General features: G+C 35.7%; 1 protein-coding gene across 3 annotated transcripts in view; it reads left to right on the top strand.

The window, feature by feature from the left end:
* Positions 1-21,387, top strand: part of ZNF438 (zinc finger protein 438) — a 134,099-nt gene that overhangs the window by 97,473 nt on the left and 15,239 nt on the right. For all 3 annotated transcript variants that reach the window (XM_047065207.1, XM_047065208.1, XM_047065206.1), the window contains one exon: positions 8,789-8,859. In XM_047065207.1, coding sequence (XP_046921163.1) covers positions 8,820-8,859 — 40 coding nt within the window. In that variant the 5' untranslated portion in view covers positions 8,789-8,819. The remainder of the gene's footprint in view (positions 1-8,788; positions 8,860-21,387) is intronic.

Here is a 21,387-nt window from a genome sequence, read left to right as displayed (position 1 = left end):
AGAGGGAGGGAGCCAAAACATAAGAGACTCTTAAAAACAGAACAAACTGAGGGTTGATGGGGGGTTGGAGGGAGGGGGGCGGTGGGTGATGGGTATTGAGGAGGGCACCTGTTGGAATGAGCACTGGGTGTTGTATGGAAACGAATTTGACAATAAATTTCATATTTAGAAGAAAAAAAGGAAGGGAGGGTGGAGAGGGAGGGAGAATCTGCATGGAGGAGAGCATGAGCGTGTCTATGAATTTAGGAATCAGACACACCTGGGGAAATTAAGTTGGGTCATCCTAATGATGTTGCATGTGTTACTTAATTTCTTTGAGCCTCAGTTTCTTGACTTGAAAGATGACAACTGCTGATGCTCATGTGAGGATAAGAGAGATGTGTGAATTAACTTACCAGCATACAGTAAGCACTCAGTGCAGAAGAGTTACAGTGTAGACAGGGTAGGTGAAGTTGTCATCTGTGGATTCACCAACTCTGGTTCTAGTCTGAAACCTAAAACCTGTGCGATCGTCACTGTCCAGTACTTGAAAATCAAAAGTCACGGTGGAATCAGAAGTAGAGGAAGGCCTGAGAGGCAAGCACCTACCCAATCACATTATTTTAACATACAAAGAGGAGCCTGTTATAATTACCAATGGTGAGGTACCCAAGACTTTATTACCTTTTAAAATATTTTCATATTTCAAGTTCTCCTGGCCAAATTTATTATATTATGGCATTTATCTGAATGACACTGTATCAGGCAGGTGATGTATGACATGTTTATTCTCTGGGAAATAGTTCCCTAGAAATAATGATCTAGATGAACATCCACATTGCAGCTCTGTTTGGTGCCCATATACACACAAAGGAGAATGCACTGAAACACACATTCACACCATGCGTTAATGTTAATAAGCTTGTTGAGTATGGAGTAAATGATTTTTACTTTTTCTGTAAGGTTCTTTGTCTAAATTTATTTTTAAGACAAGGTAGCATAACAAAGACCAGGTGCTATCTGCCTTAGGTTCCCTCAACTAGGAATAAATGGGAGATTTCCATTTCCAGAACCATCAAGCTGTCACTTCTCAAGTAACCAATTCACCTAATTTTCATTTTTAATCAACTCTTTAAATATGACGTATTAACTAAAAAGTAATCATGTGAGTGATTTATAGGGCATATTGTATTAAGTCATGCTATAATTTATGGCATTCACTGTTTGCATTAATTTTTTTCCCTTTCAGATAGATTTTTCTGCTTAATATATTTTTTGGCATTCAAATAAGAAAAGTCAGCTTATTGCTTTGGATTCTGTGTCTTCCTCTCTCTCTGCCCCTCCCCTGCTCAACGCTCTGTCTCTGTCTCTCTCTCTGTCACACACACACACACACAAATAAATAAGCAGTAAAAAAAAATATTAAAAAGAAAAGCTAGGTTTTAATTATCAGAGAGTATATATACTGTGAAGGACACACTGCCTGCTAGTGCTGTATCAGGGTACCTGGAGTAAAGATGCATATTGACTTTGCTTGTATGGTATTTGAAAAATACTGTTAGGTCCTGTGTATTTTTAATGCAACTTTTCCTCTAGCACATTTTTGTAATGCACTTTTATTTCGAATCAGAAGATGCAAGATTATGATTATTCATAAGTTTTCTTCACTTAGCATTAGGCATATTTATTACATAATTTATTCATTTACTATAATTAAAGTATAGAATTAAAGACAGCAGTACTTTATGTGGCAGAGGAAAGCATTAGACTCCATTTGAGCAAATTTTCGACTTCAACTGCCAAAATATTGGGGGTACAGGTAAAATTATTTTAATGGCATTCCATATATAGCATTCCAGAGCAATAATATAAAGACTTTTTTTTTCTTTTTTTCTTTTTTTTTCTGATAGCAAAGATACTATTTATTCACTAGGGAAACTTAGATATCCATAAACATAAAAAGGAAAGTAAATAGCAATTAATCCCCACTCAGAAATAACCCCTTTTAATATTTAGTAGCTTTCTCATGCATATATGGGGGAGAAATATTGAACCATACCTCTCTGCAACCAACCCCTTTCATACAAAAATGTATGATAAGCATTTTTCATATTTTTAGTATTTTAAGAAGCATTGTTTGTAATAGTTTTATTGTAAAAATGTATCCTAATTTACTTAGAGGTTTTACATTTGGTGTGTATGGCACCCTAAAGAATTCTAAAAAGGTAATAAAAATGATGATAATGAAGATGGATGGCAATATAGCTTTGCACATTATCATGATGACTTTCTGAAGTGGAAGAAAGGTCAGAATCAAAAGGAATGCCGAGCTTTAAGGCTTAGGATGCATATTGCAAAAATACCCCATAGAGTCTCCATGTGAATATCACTCCCCGTGAAGTAGGTTGCCTTGTTTTGTTGGTTTCTTTTGCTGTACAAAAAGCACAATTTTGGTGTAGTCCCAATTGTTCATTTTTGCCTTTGTTTCCCTTGCCTGAGGAAAAAAATGTTGCTAAGGCTGATGTCAAAGAATTATTACCCATGTTTTCTTCTAGGAGTTTTATGGTTTCACATTTAGGTCTTTAATCCATTTTGAGGTTTTTTTGTTTGTTTGTTTTTTGTATGGTGTAAGAACCCGACCCAGTTTCAGTCTTTTGCATGTAGCTGTCCAGTTTTTCCAACATTATTAATTGAAAAAACAGCCTTTTCCCCATTGTATTTTCCTGCCTCCTTTGTCATAGAGTAAATGACCATATAATTGTGGGTTTTTTTCTGGGCCTCTGTTCTATTCTGCTGATCTGTGTGTCTGTTTTTGTGATGCTGCCATACTGTTTTGATTACCATAGCTTTGTAGTATAGTTTGAAATCTGGAATTGTGATGTCTCTACCTTTGTTCTTTCTCAAGATTGCTTTGGCTCTTTGGAATATTTTGTGGTTCCATACAACTTTAGTATCATTTGTTCTAATTGTGTGAAAAATGCTGTTGGTATTTTGATAGGGATTGCATTGAATCTGTGATTACTTTGAGTATTATGGAGATTTCAGTAATATTAATTCTTCCAGTTCATGAGCATGGAATATCTTCTCATTTGTTTGTGTTGTCTTTAATATCTTTCATCAGTTAAGTTTTATAGTGTTCAGGTAAGTTTTATAGGTCTTCCAACTCCTTGGTTAAATTTATTCCTAGGTGTTTTGTTCTTTTTGGTGCAATTATAAATAGATTGTTTTCTCAAGTTCTCTTTCTTCTACTTCATTATTAGTGTATAGAAATACAACAGATTGCTGTATATTGATTTTGTATCCTGCAACTTTCCTGAATTCATTTATTAGTTGTAATAGTGGAGTCTTTAGGATTTTCTATACATCGTATTATGTCATCTGCAAATAAGGAAAGTTTGACTTATTCCTTACCAATTTGGATGTCTGCTATTTTTTTTTCTTATCTAACAGCTGCAGCTAGGACTTCCAGTATTATGTTGAATAAACATGTTAAGAGTGGACATCCTTGTCTTGATCCTGATCTTTGTGGAAAAGTTCTCAGGTTTTCACCATTGAGTATGATGTGTAGGTGTGGGTTTTTCATATATGGCCTTTGTTATGTTGAAGTACATTCCCTCTAAATTGACTTTGTTGAGGGTTTTTTATCATGAATGGATGTGGTATTTTGTCAAATGCTTTTTCTGCATCTATTGAGATATTAATGTGGTTTTTATCCTATGTCTTGTTAATGTGAGGAATTATATTGATTGGTTTGCAAATATTGAATGACCCTTGCATCCCTGGAATACATCTTACATGATCGTGGTGAATAATTTTTTAATGTATTGTTGAATTTGGTTTGCTAGTATTTTGTTGAGAATTATTGAATCTATGTTCATCAGGGATATTGGCCTGTAGTTTTCTCTTTTTGTAGTGCCTTTGGTCTAAAATTTTGCTTATACTTTTTGCTTTTATGTTATTGGGGATGTTGGTCTGGAGGTTTCTTTCCGTCTATTGGCTTTTTATCTGGTTTTAGTATCTGTATAATACTGGCCTCATAGAATTACATTGTTAGAATTCCCTCATTTTCAGTTTTCTGAGAATATTTGTATATAATTGGTATTATTGCTTCTTTATTCAGTAGATTTCATCAAAGCAACTATTTGGGACTGGTATTTTCTTTGAGGGAAGATTTTTAACTAAAAATTCAATTCTTTGAAAATATAATAAGTCTCACTTCTTTTTTTTATTTTTTTTATTTTTATTTATTTATTTATTTTTTATTCTCAAGTTAGTTAACATACAATATAGTCTTGGCAACAGGAGTAGAACCCAATGACTCATCACTTACATATAACACCCAGTGCTCATCCCAACAAGTGCCCTCCTTAATGTCCATCACCCATTTAACCCACCTTCCTACCCCAACCCCATCAACCCTCAGTTTGTTCTCTGTATTTAAGAGTCTCTGATGATTTTAAGGCTCACTTCTTGAGTGAGCTTTGATAGTTTGTGTCTTTCAGGGAATTTGTTCATTTTATTTAAATTATCAAATTTATTGCCAAAATGTTATTTGTAATGATCCCTATTTTTAATAGCATTAGTGTCTGTAGTGATGTCACCTCTCGTTCCTGATATTGGTCATTTGTGTCTTCTTTCTTCTGATGAATTAAGCTAAAGGTTTATCAAATTTATTGATATTCTCAAAAAAATCTGCTTTTTATTTAATTATTTTTATCTATTTTTCTGTTGTTCATTTCACTTATTTCCTCTCCTTTTTTCCTCTCCAATCTCTTACTTCTTTTTTTCCACTTTGGGTTAAATTTGTTTTTTCTGGTTTTTAAGGTAGAAACTGAGGTCATTGACTTGAGATCTACTTTATTTACTCGAAGAGATGCTTAGTAGTCTCAATTTCTCCCTATGTATTGTTTTTTGATATGTTGTATTTGCATTTCACTCAGTTCAAAAGACTAATTTTCATTTTGATTTCTTCTTTGAACTCATAGGTTATTTATAAGTATGTGATTTAATGAACAAATATTTGGAAATTTTCCAGGTAGTATTTGTGGGTTTTCTTTATTTGTTTTGCTTTCTACTTTAATTCCATTGTGGTCAGAGAGCATATTATACATACATTATATGACTTGAATCCTCTTAAGTATATTGAGACTTGTTTTTATGGCCCAGAATATAGTCTGTCTTGATAAATATTTCATGTGCTTTCAAAACAATGTGTATTCTGTTATGTTGGGTGAAATATTTTATAAATGTCAGTTAGGTCAAATTGACCTCTAATATCTTTAGTGATTTTCTGTCTCTTATTGTTGATTATAAATTATTGTATATTTCTCCTTGAAGCTCTGTCAGTTTTTGCTTTATGTATTTTGAAGCTCAGTTATTTGGGATATAAACATTTGAGATTATTGTCTCTTTTTGATGAGTTGACCTTTTATAATTATGAAATGATCTTCCTTACGCCTGCTAACATTCATTGCTCTGTAATCTACTTTTTCTGATACTAATATAGCCATTCTACCTTTCTTTTGTCTTGTACTAGCATGATATATCTTTTTACATTCTTTTAATTATAATCTATTTGTATCTCCATATTTAAAGTGCCTTTCTTACAAGCAACATATAGTTGAACCTTGCATATTTATCCAAGCATTATCTTTTATTATGATATTTAGATCATTTGTATTTAATATTATTATTGATATGATTAGATTTTAATCTATCATCTTGCTCATTTTTTTTTGTTTTTCCCATCTGTTTTATTCTTTTTTCATTTTCCCTTGAAAAACTGAATATTTTTATGATTCCATTTTTGTATTGTTGGCTTTATCTCTAAAATTCTTTCTTTAGCGACTTTAGGTATTGCTTTCAGATGTATAATATATATGTTTAACTTACCATAATCTACCTCCCAGTGATATTATACCACTTCACTGATAATATAAGAAACTTAAAATTATATACTTATATTACTCCCCTCTCAATTTTGGTCATATTGTTACCATATATCATTTTTACATACGTTATAAACCCCACATTGCATTCTTAATTATTTTTATTTAAATAGTTATATTTTTAGGAGATTTAAATATTAAGGAAAAAAAGCCTTGTATGCTTACCATGTAGTTCCCATTTCTAGTATTTTTCCTTCCTATATATAAACCCATACCCTAATCTAGTGTTTTATTCTTTCTGCCTAAAAGACATTGTTTAGCATTTTTATAGTGTAGTGGACTTGTAATGAATTCTTTCAGCTTTTGTATTTACAAAAAAATCCTTCATTTCTCCTTTATTTTTTTAAAGATACTGTCTCTGAACATAGAATTCTAGATTACAGGTTTTTTTTCTTACAGTATTTAAAGATGCTGCTCCACTGTCTTCTCACTTGCATTGTTTCCAACAAGAAGTCCTCTATACGTAAGATATGTTGGGAATGCCTTTAAAAAACTTTTTTTTTCCCACTATTTTTGAGCAACTTGGTCATAATATTCTTTGGTTTAGTTTTCATGGGTTTTTGTGCCCCAGGTTTTTGAGCTTTTTAGATCTGTGTGTTTATAGCTTTACTCAAATTTGGAAAATTTTCTGCCATTATTTCTAAAATGATTTTTTTTTTGTCTTTCCATCTTTCACCTCTCCAATTACTGATATATTTAGGCTGCTTGAAGTTGTCCCGTTGCTCGCTAACCATTTCTCCTTTTCTTCTCTTTTTTTACTCTCACCTTCTGAGTTTCATTTTAGAAAATCTCTATTACTGTGCCTTCAAGTTTGCTAACTTTTTTTTTTTTTTAACATGGCTAATGTGCTATTAATCCCATCCAGTGTATTTTCATTTTGTATATTATAGTTTTCATCTCTGGAAATTTTATGTAGGTCTTTTTAATATCTTTCCTGTCTATATTTAACTTTTTGAACATATGAAATAGTTATTACTTAATTACAGTTTGAACTTTGACCACTAATTCTAATAGCTGTGTCAGTTCAGGGTCAGTTTGATTATTTTCTGCATTATGGCTCATGTTTTCCTGCCTCTTTGCATGCTTAATTTTTAATTAGACGTTAGATATTATGAATTTTACCTTGTTGCGTGATGGATATTTTTGTAGGTCTGTAAATATTCTTGAGTTTTGTTCTAAATGCACAGTCAAGACACTTGGAAATAGCTTGTTCCTTTTCACTCTTGCTTTAAGATTTGTTATATGAAACCAGAGAGGGGTGCATGGGTGGCTCAGTTGGTTAAGCATCCAACTCTTGATTTCAGTTCAGGTCATGTTCTCACAGTCGTGAGATTGAGCTCCATGGTGGGCTCCACGTGGGTCTCAGCACTAGGCATGGAGCCTGCTTAAGGTTCCTCTCTCTCCCTCTCCTTCTGTCCCCACCCCCCTTGCATGTGCTCACACACATGAGCTCTCTCTCTCCCCCCTCTCTCTCAAACAAACAAAAGAAACCAGAGAAATGCTTGGTGTAGGGCTTAATTAAATTATTTCCCTTTACTAAGGCAAGACTCTTCTTTGTGCTCTACTTGATGTCCTGTGAATTAGGGGTGTTTTCAGTCTGGCTGGTGGGAATAGGCAATATTCCTGCCCCACTGTGAGTGTTGAGCAGCTTGGATCTTCTCATGATGAAAGGTAGTTTCTTCACTTGCATGTGCTGAGCAGTACATGAGCAAATACTTGATGGAGACCCTCTTTATTGCTGTTTCTCTTTTTCTTTCTAGAGCTTTTTTCCCCATTACTCTGGGACTCTCCACAGGGTTCTCCCTTCCTACAACATTGCTGTCTCATTTGTTTCCTGTTTCCCAGGACATCAGTCTTTTGTGATCTGGTGTCCAGTGTTTTGAAATACTGTTTCGTATATTTTGTCTATATTTTTGGTTGTTTCAGGCAGGAGGACAAATCTGGTCTCTGTTACTCAGTCTTGGCTATAGCAAATGTCATGCCTTTTAATTTTGGCTAATTTTCTATTTAAAAGCATTTAAAATTCTGAATAGAAAAATTCGTGTCTTTACCTTCATGGCTTCTGTCTTTGGTGTCATGCTAGAAACACTTTTGTGTTTGATGGCTTATAAGATATTTACCCATGTTTTTTTCAATGTATTTAATTGCCTTATTTTTATATTCAAATAGTTCGAGTGTATATTGTAGACTATTTGGAAATATCTTGTATTATAGACAGGTTGGAAAATAGCTCAGTTAAAGGCAAAAACAATGTAATGCCTCAACAAACACGTTGCCAAAACATATCTTAACATATTGCCTGCCATGCATTTTGCAATACCTTTGTTTTTTATATAGTTGTAATCCTACAGTATATGTCATTTAGGGTGTTCACTCAGTGCATTTTCCATTGTGCTACATAATCTTCATAATTGTATCTTAGTGTCTGAATTATATGTCATCAAATGAGTATACTGCAACTATACTACCTTTACCTATATTGTTAAACATTTTAGTTATTTCTTCTTAAGTAGAGTATATGAAACATAATTATCTGGCAGGGCATTTTCAGGGAATCTTAATTTTGCCAACTTTCACATTTCCCTGGCCTTCATTGGGCAGAGATGCTGATATAATTCCTCTCTCGTGGTGTCATTGCTTCCCTCTGTAAGCCCGTACTAGTACATTCAGTAAAATCCTGTCTGTATAAAAATGAAGGAAATAAAAGCATTAGTTTCTTCATAGTTCAGTCCATTTCTTATTACTCTTACAATTATAAATTGGAAGAATTTTTAAAGAGCTTATAATTTATATTTTTCATGTGTATGAACAAGGCATCTGAATTGTTTTCTAATTATTATTTGTGTTTGGTTATTTTTTAGGGACATTGTTATTCAAGTCAAAAACATCATAATGCAGAATTTTTTATCAATACCACCAAAAGATCAACAAGGTAAGATGAACCATGCTAAGGAAAATGGTCATGTGTATGTTATAAACAGTTTTAATTGATACATTCAATGCCACTGTCCTCTGACCAGAGGTAATTTATCTCCAGGAACTAAGAACAAAATCCTAATTATATAGGAAAGTTGATTTCCTTTGTTAAATTACTTAAGTGTATAAAAGGACATGTATCCTTGACTGAGAACTTGAGAGCGGGTCATCTCAACCCACACAAAACTCAGAACCCAGCCTATTAGCTGGCACGTAGCTGGTACCAGTAGATGTCAAATGAAACTATGGAGTACTGGCTTTGGTGAAGCTGAATCACATGTGTCTTAGAAGACTATATATATATTCTTATACACATGCACATACAACAGATATGTAGAGGGAGGGGATATTTGACTTGTTTTTTCCCATAGTCATTTCAAAAGAAACATACGAAAAACCATTCCCCAGCCCCATATGATTTATAAAAAAGAAAATCGTGTTTTTTTAAGAAGAGCTCCTGGAGTTTTCAGAAAAGCAGTTTATAGGTGGAGATAGAGTCTTTTCTGAATGAAAAGCAATTAAATTTCTTGCACTGTAAAGGGCAAATTCCAACCTTTAGGAAGAATTCAAGTCTTTCACCTGCCCCTACATGCTATCTTCTACACAGAAGAGAAGTTTTGATATGTTTGTGAGAAAAATAATGTCTTCAATGATACAAAGTTAGGCTTCCTTCATGGAAGAGAAATAACTTAGCCAATGGAGGGAATTTGCTATAAAGAACCCTTAACAGAAGCAGACACTCTTTGATCTCTTTACCCAAAGGAAAGACAGTGTCATAACTGTTAAGAGCACTGAGTCTGGTTTTGACACTCAGGTCTACCACTGATTTGCATGTCTTAGGTACATCACTTGACCTCAGCTTTCTCATCTATAAATCTTTAAAGTGAACATAGTAAGTACTACCTTATAGGTCATATAGAGATTAAAGGAGAAATATATATATAAATCACCCAGCATATTCCAAATTACATAGTGGGCTCTTCGTCGTTGTTTTTAATACCTGGTCTCCCTGTATGTGTGGAGGCTGATGCAGTGAGATGAACATGGCTGCCTCCTGCTTCTGGTGCCTACTGGCCGTAAAAGGCCACGCATGATCCAAGGTGACCCAAGGACGTAAACATGGGGCAGACTTCTGGCTTAGTTCTCATCCAGACGTTTGGCCAAAGGGATGGTAAGATTGTCTGAAACTCACACAAGATCCGTCCACAAACATGAAGATACGAAAGGACATGGGATGAGAGAGACGAGAGCAATCCTAACTAGAAATAAAATGTGTGCATTTCCTGTGAATGTTTTCTGGTTTATATCCTTTGGAAGATTTCTGCAGTGGTAGGTAGCTGATCAAGGGTTTGGAAATTTAATGTCCTAGTTGGTATCACCTTCTTCATCTCAGCAAGATGTGTGACTGCTTATGAGGAAGAACACTGGGCCAAATGTCAAAACAGCTGCCCTCCTTTCCCTCATCTGCTGCCAACCAACTGTGGAAATTCAGACTGGTTATTTTATCCCTAAACCTCAGTTTCCCTGTTAGTAAATCCAGGATTACTAGACATTCTTTTCCATCTCTAAAAGGTTGTAATTGTGTGTGAATATCTAAGCAACAAGCTGCTTGGTTTCTGGCTGATACAGGGCAGTAAAACATGTCACCACGCACACCTCCTGCCTACTTTGTTTCTCATCAAGGCTTGTTTCGTTTGTTTTGTTTTGTCTACCTCTCGAGCTGTTGCCTAAGCATAGTTATACCTCCATGGACTTGGCCAGAAAATAAGACCCTTCAAGCCTAGGTAGGACTTCAGTAGCTCTAGTAAGTACTTGGTCAGTCTTTTCTGGGACCAAAGATGCTTAAGCCTCCAACCCAGAATTTAACAGAAAAAAAGAATAATGAAATAGCTCAATTAATCAAGTGCCTCCAGGGTAATAGTCACTCTACCCACAACTTTACATCCTTTGTTTTATCTAATCCTACCCTAAACTAGGTATAATCTTTAATCTAAAGGTTCAGGGAGATTGGTTACTTTTACCAAGATCACCAGTCAGTTAAGTGACTGAGCTAAGATTTGAACCCAGATCTATCAAAATCCAAAACTCACTATTTGTCCCCTGTGTCACACTGTAAATCTATAAAGAATATTTCTAATTCTGTTTTTAGATGATCCCTCTTTTTCTTCTCTGATCAAACATACTAGTTTTTATTTCTGTCATCAAGTATAATCAATTATGTGACATGAGGAATGTGTTGGGCACATGTCATTAATTAAATGCTGAGTACTTTATTTAACACACCATGGATGGCTACCTATAAAGTATGATACTTTTAAATTTCAGACTTGTAAACACACATGCACATAGACATACTAATGTATGAAGTTCAGGGTAGAACATTACCAGCAGAGTTGTGGGGCTTAAGAAAATCCAACGTATCACGTACTATCTCCTATGATTTCAGTGGTGGAAGCAGCTTTAATGATCACCAGTGTAATACTTAACGAGGAGCTATGTCAGATCCTAAAGATCGGAGAGATCCAAAATAAATCAGACATCCTGTGCTTTTACAAAACACAAAATCCTATTAGAAGAGCATACATGTATATAATTAACTAGAATAACACGTGACAGATGATGTACTGGAAGTGAGTATGACATACTTGAGAACATGGATGAAGGGATACTTGGGTAGGCCAGAAGTTTTGAGGCTGATATTTTGGTCAGGAAACACAACAGAAGGGATGATATTTGTGCAGGACATTAACACATGTGTAGAAGACAACCACGTGGAATTTAGGGGTCAAAGGATATAGGTTTAAAGTTGGGAAAAAACTAGAGGAAACTAATTAGAAATTCTACTGCCTTCTATTTAAATGTTTTCTAATTTTGGATAAAGAGATTTAATATTGTAGTATTACTCTAATGATAATTTGTACTGTATTAAAAGCTTTTCCATTATAATTTAGTGTCATCATTATTCCTTTCTGTGTGAAGGTATTATAGAAGTTCATTAGACTTATTTCATTACAATTTTCTATCTTTTCATACTTTCAGGATTTGGGGATAAGATTTATGATTTTCCCATAACTTTCTGGTTTTTTGTTTGATATTTTCAAGTGATAATAGAAATATCTTTTTGTTTGATATTTTCAACAATAAGATAATAGAAATATAAGGGCAGGTATTTTGTGTTAGAAAATAGCAAATTGTAGCAAATAATAAACCATGTCTTTGAAAAAAAGGCACAAAAACAACAGGAAAAGGCCATCTACGGTTGTTGGTAACTTCTACTTTAAATTTGTTGACAGACAAAACCACTACAGTGACTGAAAATTCACAGGAATTTACTTACTTGCCAGATAAGGAACCTCACACAGATGTGCAGCTTTGCCAAATGGTTCTCTCACAGGGACAGTTTATGTTTGCTACATACTATAAAGAAGTTCACTGTGGTGATGCCAATTAAGGATTGAAGTTTGCACCTTGGAGAAGGCAGGATGAATTTTAAGTCTCCACATAGTTAGTTAAAACAAGTCCTGCTGTTCATTGGACAGGGAAGAGTCTTCATTTAAGCCCAGGGAGGGTCAGTTTTACTGGAGTCATTCAAAATTCTTAGTTATCTGCCAGCTTCACAATTCAGTTTTGCCATTTACTAGGCAAGTCTGCTGCAAGTAGAAAGGTCTTCTTATACGGGTCTTCTAACACTTTTCTCAGCTCTGCCTTAACACATTTGCATTGTTTAAAGATAATTTTCAAATTGTGAGTGCTATTTTTATTCAATGAGACTATTAGTAAAGGGGGGTGAGAACACAGCAGATGCTTTAGGCAAGAGGGTCTTAATGACCCCCTTTGGAACCACTACAGTTAGTTAAATACACACTGTCAACCCCTACTAATTTTCAAAATCTGTACAGTATTTAACTGCAGTCATAGCCATTACTGTGTATCATGTGAATTGAGATTTGGATCTGAAAATAAAAAACAGCCCTGGATTTTCTGAGTTTAATAAAATACTTTTAAAATAATTATAAAAATATAAAGACTTAAAAATATATATGTGCAGCCAGACATAAACATTCTGGTATTAGTGAATGTAGCATGTTAGAACTCAAGGAACACTTGGGGAAACTAGTGAATATTCATATTTCTTTTAAGTTTAGAAAAATGATCTTATTTTAAGCTCCTAGTACTTTATAAACTTCTTGATGAATTTTTTGTCTTTGGCAGCCTTGAAAGCACTTTGGCATGTAGTGGCTTTTCATATATACATTAAATTTTGTGGAAAATACTTTAAACTCAATTTCATCTATGACTTAGATGCTGTGAAAACATTTTAATCTTTGCTTCTTGATGAGACACCAGGGTGGAGTTTCCAAGTCTGTGTGTTCATTTAACAAATATTTATTGCCTTTGGAGAGGCCATGAGCAAAGAGCACAGGGGGAGAAAGGAAACCCAAACTAAACTCTACTGTTACGGCTCCATTTCAGTAAAGCTTGCAGCCTATCAGAACAGTTTTCTTTTTATGAGGGTTTAGCCTAAAAATGGTTTATTATCTTATTATCTAACTAAAGTTTGACTCATTCCAACATGGTATTAAAGCTGCTTCTTAAGCTCCTGTCCCATTTTTGTCTTTTCTTTCCTTCTCCCCCGTCTTTCTCCCCTCCCAATCTGGTGAAAAACCGAATTCTCAACTAAGAGCTGGAGTATTGAGGTCTTTTTTACCCTTCCCCCCTTCTTTTTAGGCTCTGTGATCTTGGCTAATACAGTGAGCCTCAGTCCCTTCATCTTTCAAATGGGGATATTAATTCTTGCTCTAGAATAGCCAAATGAGATAAGGTACAGTTGATTCCCATCATTCACAATTGGCACGTTCTATAACGTCACCACAGACACTGAATTGGCTAATACTGAATTTTTGCTCCACAGCACTGGGGTTCCTGTGAGCTTCTGGTCACAACACATTTTCATTAACTATTGATACAGAACATAGTTTTATGTTGAGTCCTTAACCTTGAACTCACAGACACAATATTATAACTCTTGCCTGAACAAAGCTTATGTAACACATGGATTTTTTTTTTTTCTGCGAGGCACGTTGTCTTCTTACACTTAGGAACACTGGACAGCACAGCAGTACTATGCTTAAGGACTATTTTAAACAGTGAAATCACCAACCAAAAGGAAAAAAAAATAAGAAAAATGTGACACTGTAGACCACGAAAATGATACTTGTCATTCATTGTAAGGGGAGAGCTGAAACAAGACAGAGCATCAGCCACTGCTGAGAATGTGCACTTGAAGTGATTCAATTTTTTCCTGCCTGTGCATGTCCACAAATGGCCATGGAAACGTCATCAGTATGGATTTGAGGGCTGCAAATAAATTGTAGCGAGCTGGCAAATTTGCACATACAGAATCTGTAAATGATCGGCTGTATATGAACACTTTCACCTTTTAAACTCTTAAAGCACAACCTATGTCTCAGAATAATTTGCAGAATAAGTTACATTTAACTCAATAACATTTAACTCAAATATAAGAATTTTGTGCAAAGTTGATATTATCAGTGTCAAGTTAATAAAGTAATAAATATATTATTTGCAAGAGACCCCAAGTTCTTAGCTCAGTAAAGCTATGAGTACAACTATTATCGCAAATTGTTTAGCTCTTCAGCCCTCACATTTAATGCACAGTAGCAAGGAGAACCACTATAATTTGATGCTTTGCATTTAGTGGTTAACATGCTTTGTGACCTCATTATTGGGGTGGGGGAGACATTCCCTACATGTTACCAAAATGTTTTATTTCCAAATATGTGACATTCGTATGGAAACATTTCGATCTTAGCCAGTGGTGTAAATGCTGTTCTTGGATTTTTGGTACCATTTTATGTTGCAGACCAAGTACAAATTGACATTTTCAAGCTGGTTTTGGTTAACTACTTAATGTTGGCAATTGGAACTTTCCAATGTAGTAACCTCTACAAAATATCACTATGGATTAATAGCATGTTATGCTGTTGACAGAAGTACAAATGGAAAACACACACACATACACACACCTATAGAAATTTCCTCATAGAACAAAATGGAAATGACCTGAGTGGCCTAAAACTTACCAGGTAGATGTTATAATGGAAGTTACTTTCCTATTTTGAGATAAAATGCTAGAGTTTGGAATATCCTTATTAGTAAATGAGGTTATGAATGTTTTTATTGTTTGAAATAGCCGTATTTCCACCTGCTTAAAAAGCAGGCTACTAATCAGATAGTCTGCTCGGGCATGTATCAATGTCAGTGTGGCCATTTGGCAGCAGAGTCTCTCAGAAACTCCCAATTAACCATGCAAATATATTTCATAGCATCACATTCCACTTTGTCAGAACCCCTGCTGCCTTTATATTATTAACATAAATGCAGGTGCAAATAGCATTTATGTTCTTTGATAGAAAGCAGTTGGAGACATTTCACTGAGGGACATAACACTTTCAGATTGTGTACATCTGTTCAAATAATGTATCCAGCCCCAGTGACATGAACACAAGGATGGAAACATCTGCCCCTGAGACCATTTGCCATATAGCAGATGCTTACATCTTTATTTATGCAGATGGCTGGTGTGATGAGTTAGGCTGGGATAAAAGCAGAGTTTGACACAGGTATTTAGGATGCTGTGCAAGCCAGAAATATAGGCTAGGCATTTCATGTTTGTAAAGGTCTAATACTATTAAGAGAAATGCATAACTCTTTTAATGCTTTACTAGAATGAACATACTGTTCATCCGTAAATTACTTGGCATCAAAATCTTAAAAGTGTTTACAGAAATTCCAACATCCAACTTACACTAGAAACAAAAACTTACTAGTTTCCTTTCGATAAAATAATTTAAAATGATTTTATACTACCAAGAAAATCTCATGATGACATTTCTTAAAACTGGGGGGAAATACAAATGCCATTAGTTTAAATAAAATTTATGACATATTCCATGAATATAAATTCAAATTAGGTAAAATAAATCTCTGAAGTGTTACACCTTTATAAGATTTTTGTCAAGCATTTTATTATTTAATCTGTATTCTAGCATTTCCAACTACTGATATTTAAATTATAACTGATATTTTTATTAGGATAAATTACTTTTAAATGCTTTTTTTCAAAACTCTGTCCTATAGATCTACCATATTACATTCTCATTGGAAACAACAATGAAGGAAGTAAAAACTGCCGGAAGTAAGACATTTCCAGATTTTATCTTCTGTTCTCATTCACACACACAACAAAAATATCACAGAATCTCAAAAGAGCTGGGGTATTAGATTTCATCTAGTTCAGCAGTTCTCAAACTTTTTAGTTTCAAGACCCCTTTATACTCATAAAACTTTGAGGACTCTAAAGAACGTTTGTTTATGTCCGTTACATTATCCATTGGCATTTATCATATTTGAGATTATAAACTGAAAATATATACATATTTGTGAATTCATTTTAAAATAATCATTACAACTTAACATAAATGACATATTTTATGTACTTAGAAACTGTTAGAAGACTGGCCTTGACTTTTGTTTAAATATGTTTAAAGTCTGACTTCATTAAAAATGTCCGAGTCTCATCACTGGGTGTTGTATGGAAACCAATTTGACAATAAATTTCATATATTGAAAAAAAAAAAAAAGTCCGAGTCTCATATCCAGTTCTACGTTCAATATGTTGTGATAATGTCCTTTATGTTGAAGTGTTTGTAAAAAATCTAGCTTTACAGTGGCTGGAAACAGAAGGAGAATATTAATAGCCTTTTCAGATAATTGTGTATATTTTTCTTCGCTACAACACCAAAATGTGTCCAATAACCATAACTGACTTTAAACCAGTCAGGTAACCCCTTAAACTTTAGTTGAGGTGTGAAATTTGAAACCATGGCAAGGTACTCCTTGTATTCTGTTACTCTTTGGCCTTACACTTGAGTGAGTCATTTACCCATCCATGTAACATCATCTACTGGGTATTTGGGAGGTTGGGAGGCGTTTACTGAGTTTGCAAATCTTCTATTCATCCTTTTATCCAGTATTCTAAAAGTCCTATTTGTTAATGGAACCACCATCCTCCTCTGAAAAATCTTAAAGCATTTGGAAGCTTCAACCTCCTGGTGATGGATTCAAGTTTTCCAAATTCTAACTGCCACTTGAAAGAATGATTTTTATCACTGGCAACGGTTACCGTCAGATGTTTTTTCTTATAGTGACAGGCTGTGTTCGTTCACTTTTGAGAAAATGTCTGTCAGATACCTAAGCTTGACCATGCCCTTTGAACATGTGTCTGTCAGATATTCTTTCAAGTAAAAACGGTATTCCACGACAAAAGCCAATAGTTCAGCTTCACAACTCAGTGGCACAGATGCTTTTCCTCGAGGCAACCATCTTCCTTCCGTGTGCAGCATAAGTGCTCCATGAGCGTGAACCATTTCATCACACAGAATTGTAAAACATGTAAGGATCATGGTTTTTATAAAACTAAAATTTCAGACTGCTTCCGTGTTGTACTGAGTGTGTTGGCAAAGAACATGGCTAAGTGGACAGTTTGCTCCCACTGCCTGAATTCAGGCTAAGGTGCCAGAGGGGTTTTACCTAATTATCCCCTTTGCCCTATCACTGACTGCAACGTGTGCAGAGGTCAGCACACTGGAAAACACAAGTGACATCTTACTATTAGTATAAGAAGAAAGTGTTGGGACCCTTCCCAGGGTTTGCAGGCCACACTTTGAGAACTGATGGTCTAATATAATCCTTTCTTGTTAAAGGGAGCAGCTAAAGGGCAATAAAGATCATCTTGCTCAGACATTTTCTGGTAGCAAAAGGAAAAACCAAAGCCAGACCTCTGCTCTCCTTCTTACATGTAATTTGTTTGCTTTTCCCTGAGGAGTTCCCTCTCCCTCCACTCCACCAAAAAAAGGAATATTCCCCAGACCAAACTATAGGCCATGACACTGATGTTTAATCAAGTTTATTAAAGAGGTAGGACTTGCCACATAAGAAATTCAGAAATTCAACATTTTTTAGACTTTTTCATTCGTCCCAATGTTCGTCAGTTACTTCAGTTTTAGAAGCAGGTGGTATGGGATTAGAAAATGTATATTATTTCTAAAATTGTAAAAGACCTTTGTAATGACCTTTGTCTTCATTTTTGCACATCACAAAAAAGTGTCATTAAATTTATTGTGTAATTGTTCAGCTTTAAAAAAGTTATTTTGGTGTGAGCCTGCTTTGCTCACCAAAGGTTCTGTAAAAGAAGGCCACCCATGCAAAAGCCTAGCTTCTAACATCCAGGACATTGTGAAGGGAATCACTTTGTACTAACTGCCTCTCAAACAACCACGCTATGGATTCCTGTTAAAAATAGAAAGCTCACTGAGGTGCCTGAGTGGCTCAGTCGGTTAAGTGTCTGACTTTGGCTCAAGTCATGATCTCACGGTTCATGGATTCCAGCCCCATGTCGGGCTCTGTGCTGACAGCTCGGAGCCTGGAGCCTCATTCAGATTCTGTGCCTCCTTCTCACTGCCCCTCTCCTGCTCATACTCTCTCTCTTTCTCTGTCTCTGCCTCTCAAAAATGAATAAACATTAAAAGAAGAACAAGAAAGAAGGCTCATTCTCTCTCTTGAGGGTTGCACTCTCTGATTAAAAAAGGTTAGTCAAAAAACACCTTTATTTTCTCAACATAGATATGGATTATGTGGCACTCACCAGCCACTGGGAGAGATTGACAGATAAGTGGATAAATTGCAAAACACCTTAGTAATAAGTTCAGTGTGATGGAATGGAAGGGGAACAGTTTTGGTGTCAGACAGACCTGGGTTCAAATCTAACTTTCACTTACCAGCTTTGCGCCCTTAAAAGAAATATTCAGTTTCCATGTCTGTGGATTGGAAATGTTAATATTAAGAGTTGGTGGTGGATTAAGTGAGATATAATAGATTAAGCACCCAATCTGACTCCTGACAGAAGGACATTTTAGTACTTCACAATGGAATTTAGGGTGTAGGGGATTGAAGGATGGATAGAAGTTGATGAGTAGAGACAAGGACTATATATACTAACTATTAAGTTTTCTCATGAAGAAAAAAAAGAAGATAGGGCAGTATCTTGAAGAGGAGATAGAGCCCAAATAATCTTTATTGGCATTTTGGATTTTATATTTTTGTGTTCAGCAAGAGCAAAAGAGAAAGCAAGACAATACGGTTGAGAGTTATTAGTTCACTCGTTTAGTAAATAACATATTGTGTGACTACCGTGTACCAGATACTGATCTCTAGGGACTGAGGTCCTGGCAGTGAACAAAATAAACTCCTGCTTTCTTGGAGTTTATATTCTAGCAGGAGGAGACAGATAATAGAATCACAGTATAATGAAGGACAGTTAAAACAGAGAAAGAAACAGCGGTGACTGTATGGGACTGAGCAGGTACTTCTAGAAAGGAGTCAGGGAAGAATGGAAGCTCCCTGATGGTAGAGGATCTCTGAGCCAGCATGAAGGGTATGGAGAGAAGCATGGGACACAGAACAGGGTTGGGAATACTCCCATTTCCTTATTCTGAAGTGCACATTTTTTTTCACATTTTAGTGTCTCAGGACTTGAGATGGATGAGTTGTATATTTAGAGTGATAGTGCTTCTCCCTCCTTTCCCCTTATTCCAGAAGAAGTAAATTTATTTGTGTTATAGAATTAACATATGAGAGTTTAGAAAGAGAAAGAAAGAACAGTAAATGAGTTCCTACCTGATGACTTCTCTTTTCTCCATGAGGTCTTAGTCACTCCAGGCTGCTATAGCAAAGTACCATAGAATAAGTGTCTTATTATGAACCACAGAAATTTATATCTCACAGTTCTGGAGGCTGAAAGTACAAGATCAAGGTGCCAGCATGGTCAGATTCTGGTGACAGCTGTTGGGGAGGAAAAATTTTTCCTCTACCCTTTTTGATTCTTTGGCTGATCCAATAATCAAATTAACATAGGACAGGAGAAAAACAAATTTAGTTACGTATGAATGGAGGCCCCATAAAGACAATAAGACCCCAAAACAAGTCCCATAGTTGAGGCTTATAGGCCACCCTGAGCTAAGGAACAGGATGGGGCCTGGGGCTCCAAAGGGGAGGACGGTAATTCATAGGATAATAAATAGAGCAGATATTTGATAATTAGATATGTGCCATGCCATACAGATAAGGCATTCGGATAAAAGTTCTGTCTAGTAATAGCTCTCTCTCTAAGCCAGGCCCCCTAGCAGAATTCTTTTAGGTAGTTAGGAAGAGGTAAAAGTTTTTCTGGAGTCTTCTGGATCTCAATTATGTTCAGCTCAAAATAATTCATTTACCAAAGTAGCATATTTTGGGATCACGTATTCTGTTCCCCTTTATAGCTCCCTTCTGGGTTGCAAACTGCCATCTTATCATTGTATCCTCACATGGCCAAAAGAAGGCAAGAGAATTCTGTGGGGTCTCTTTTATAAAAACATTAATCCTATTCATAAGGGTTTCACTCTTATGACTTATTTACCTCCCAAAGGCCCCACCTTTTAATACCATTACACTGGGGCATTAAGATTTCAACATACGAATTTTGGGGGAACACAGACATTCAGTCCATTGCAAGATCAGTGCCAAAAATCATTGTTGAGAGAGACAGGAATAAGGTGGGGGTTGGGTAGAGGAAGAGTGCCTTGGAAAAGCAATGGGAGAAACCTGAGCTAGCCCCAGTGAGGAACTGAAGGGAGTCTATTAGGGATTAAAAAAATAATGATAATAAGATTGTGGACTAGGTCTCCAAGTCAACACTGGAAACTTTAAATTTGTAATGTTTCGCAGTGTTCACAGTGGTTGGATTTCTCAGCATTAAGCAGTTAGCAGTGGGAGTGGAGAGTACAATGTCAGGCCAGGTGGGGTAGGTGCCGTAGGAAGACAGTCATGTGCAAAACCCACCATATACTAGGAATGTCCATGGATGGTCAGCCACTACACCAGCTCCAGAACCGGGGCAACCTGCGTGCGCACACATACAAATGTGCAGTGCCTTGAGGAAAAGGGAACACAGGTGGACCACATAATCACTGAATCTCTTCAGGGAAGATGGAGAGTTAACTCTTACGTGTTTCTGAGGCATAGATGTGAGTATGCATTCCTTCAGCCACACTTTGTCATTGCCATCCGTGTAGTAATAAAGGTGTTGATGGAGGAGAAGCCAGGCAGAATTCAAAAGGAAAGGATTCCAAAGTGGTCCCACAGCTTTCCAACTCTGATGATTTCACTCTCTGTAGTAGCTCACGTCAGCATCTGATTACCTACCTTAGATGTATCTCAGAATCTGTATTTGCTAGTTAGCTCACATACAACTATCTGGTCAGCTCCACAAAGGTAACCACTGCTGACCCAGTTACCTCAGTACCTGTGGGTACCCGGTGCTTCGTTTCCTCTTTTTTAATTTTCTTCAGTGTGTCAGTATTAGACG

This window comes from Lynx rufus, unplaced genomic scaffold (assembly GCF_022079265.1).
Source record: "Lynx rufus isolate CCGP_SWC_20201006 ecotype Redwood Valley unplaced genomic scaffold, mLynRuf1.p SCAF_7, whole genome shotgun sequence".
Lineage (NCBI taxonomy): Eukaryota > Metazoa > Chordata > Mammalia > Carnivora > Felidae > Lynx > Lynx rufus.
The sequence above is the reverse complement of the archived record's forward strand: the minus strand, read 5'-3'. Positions and strand labels throughout refer to the sequence as shown.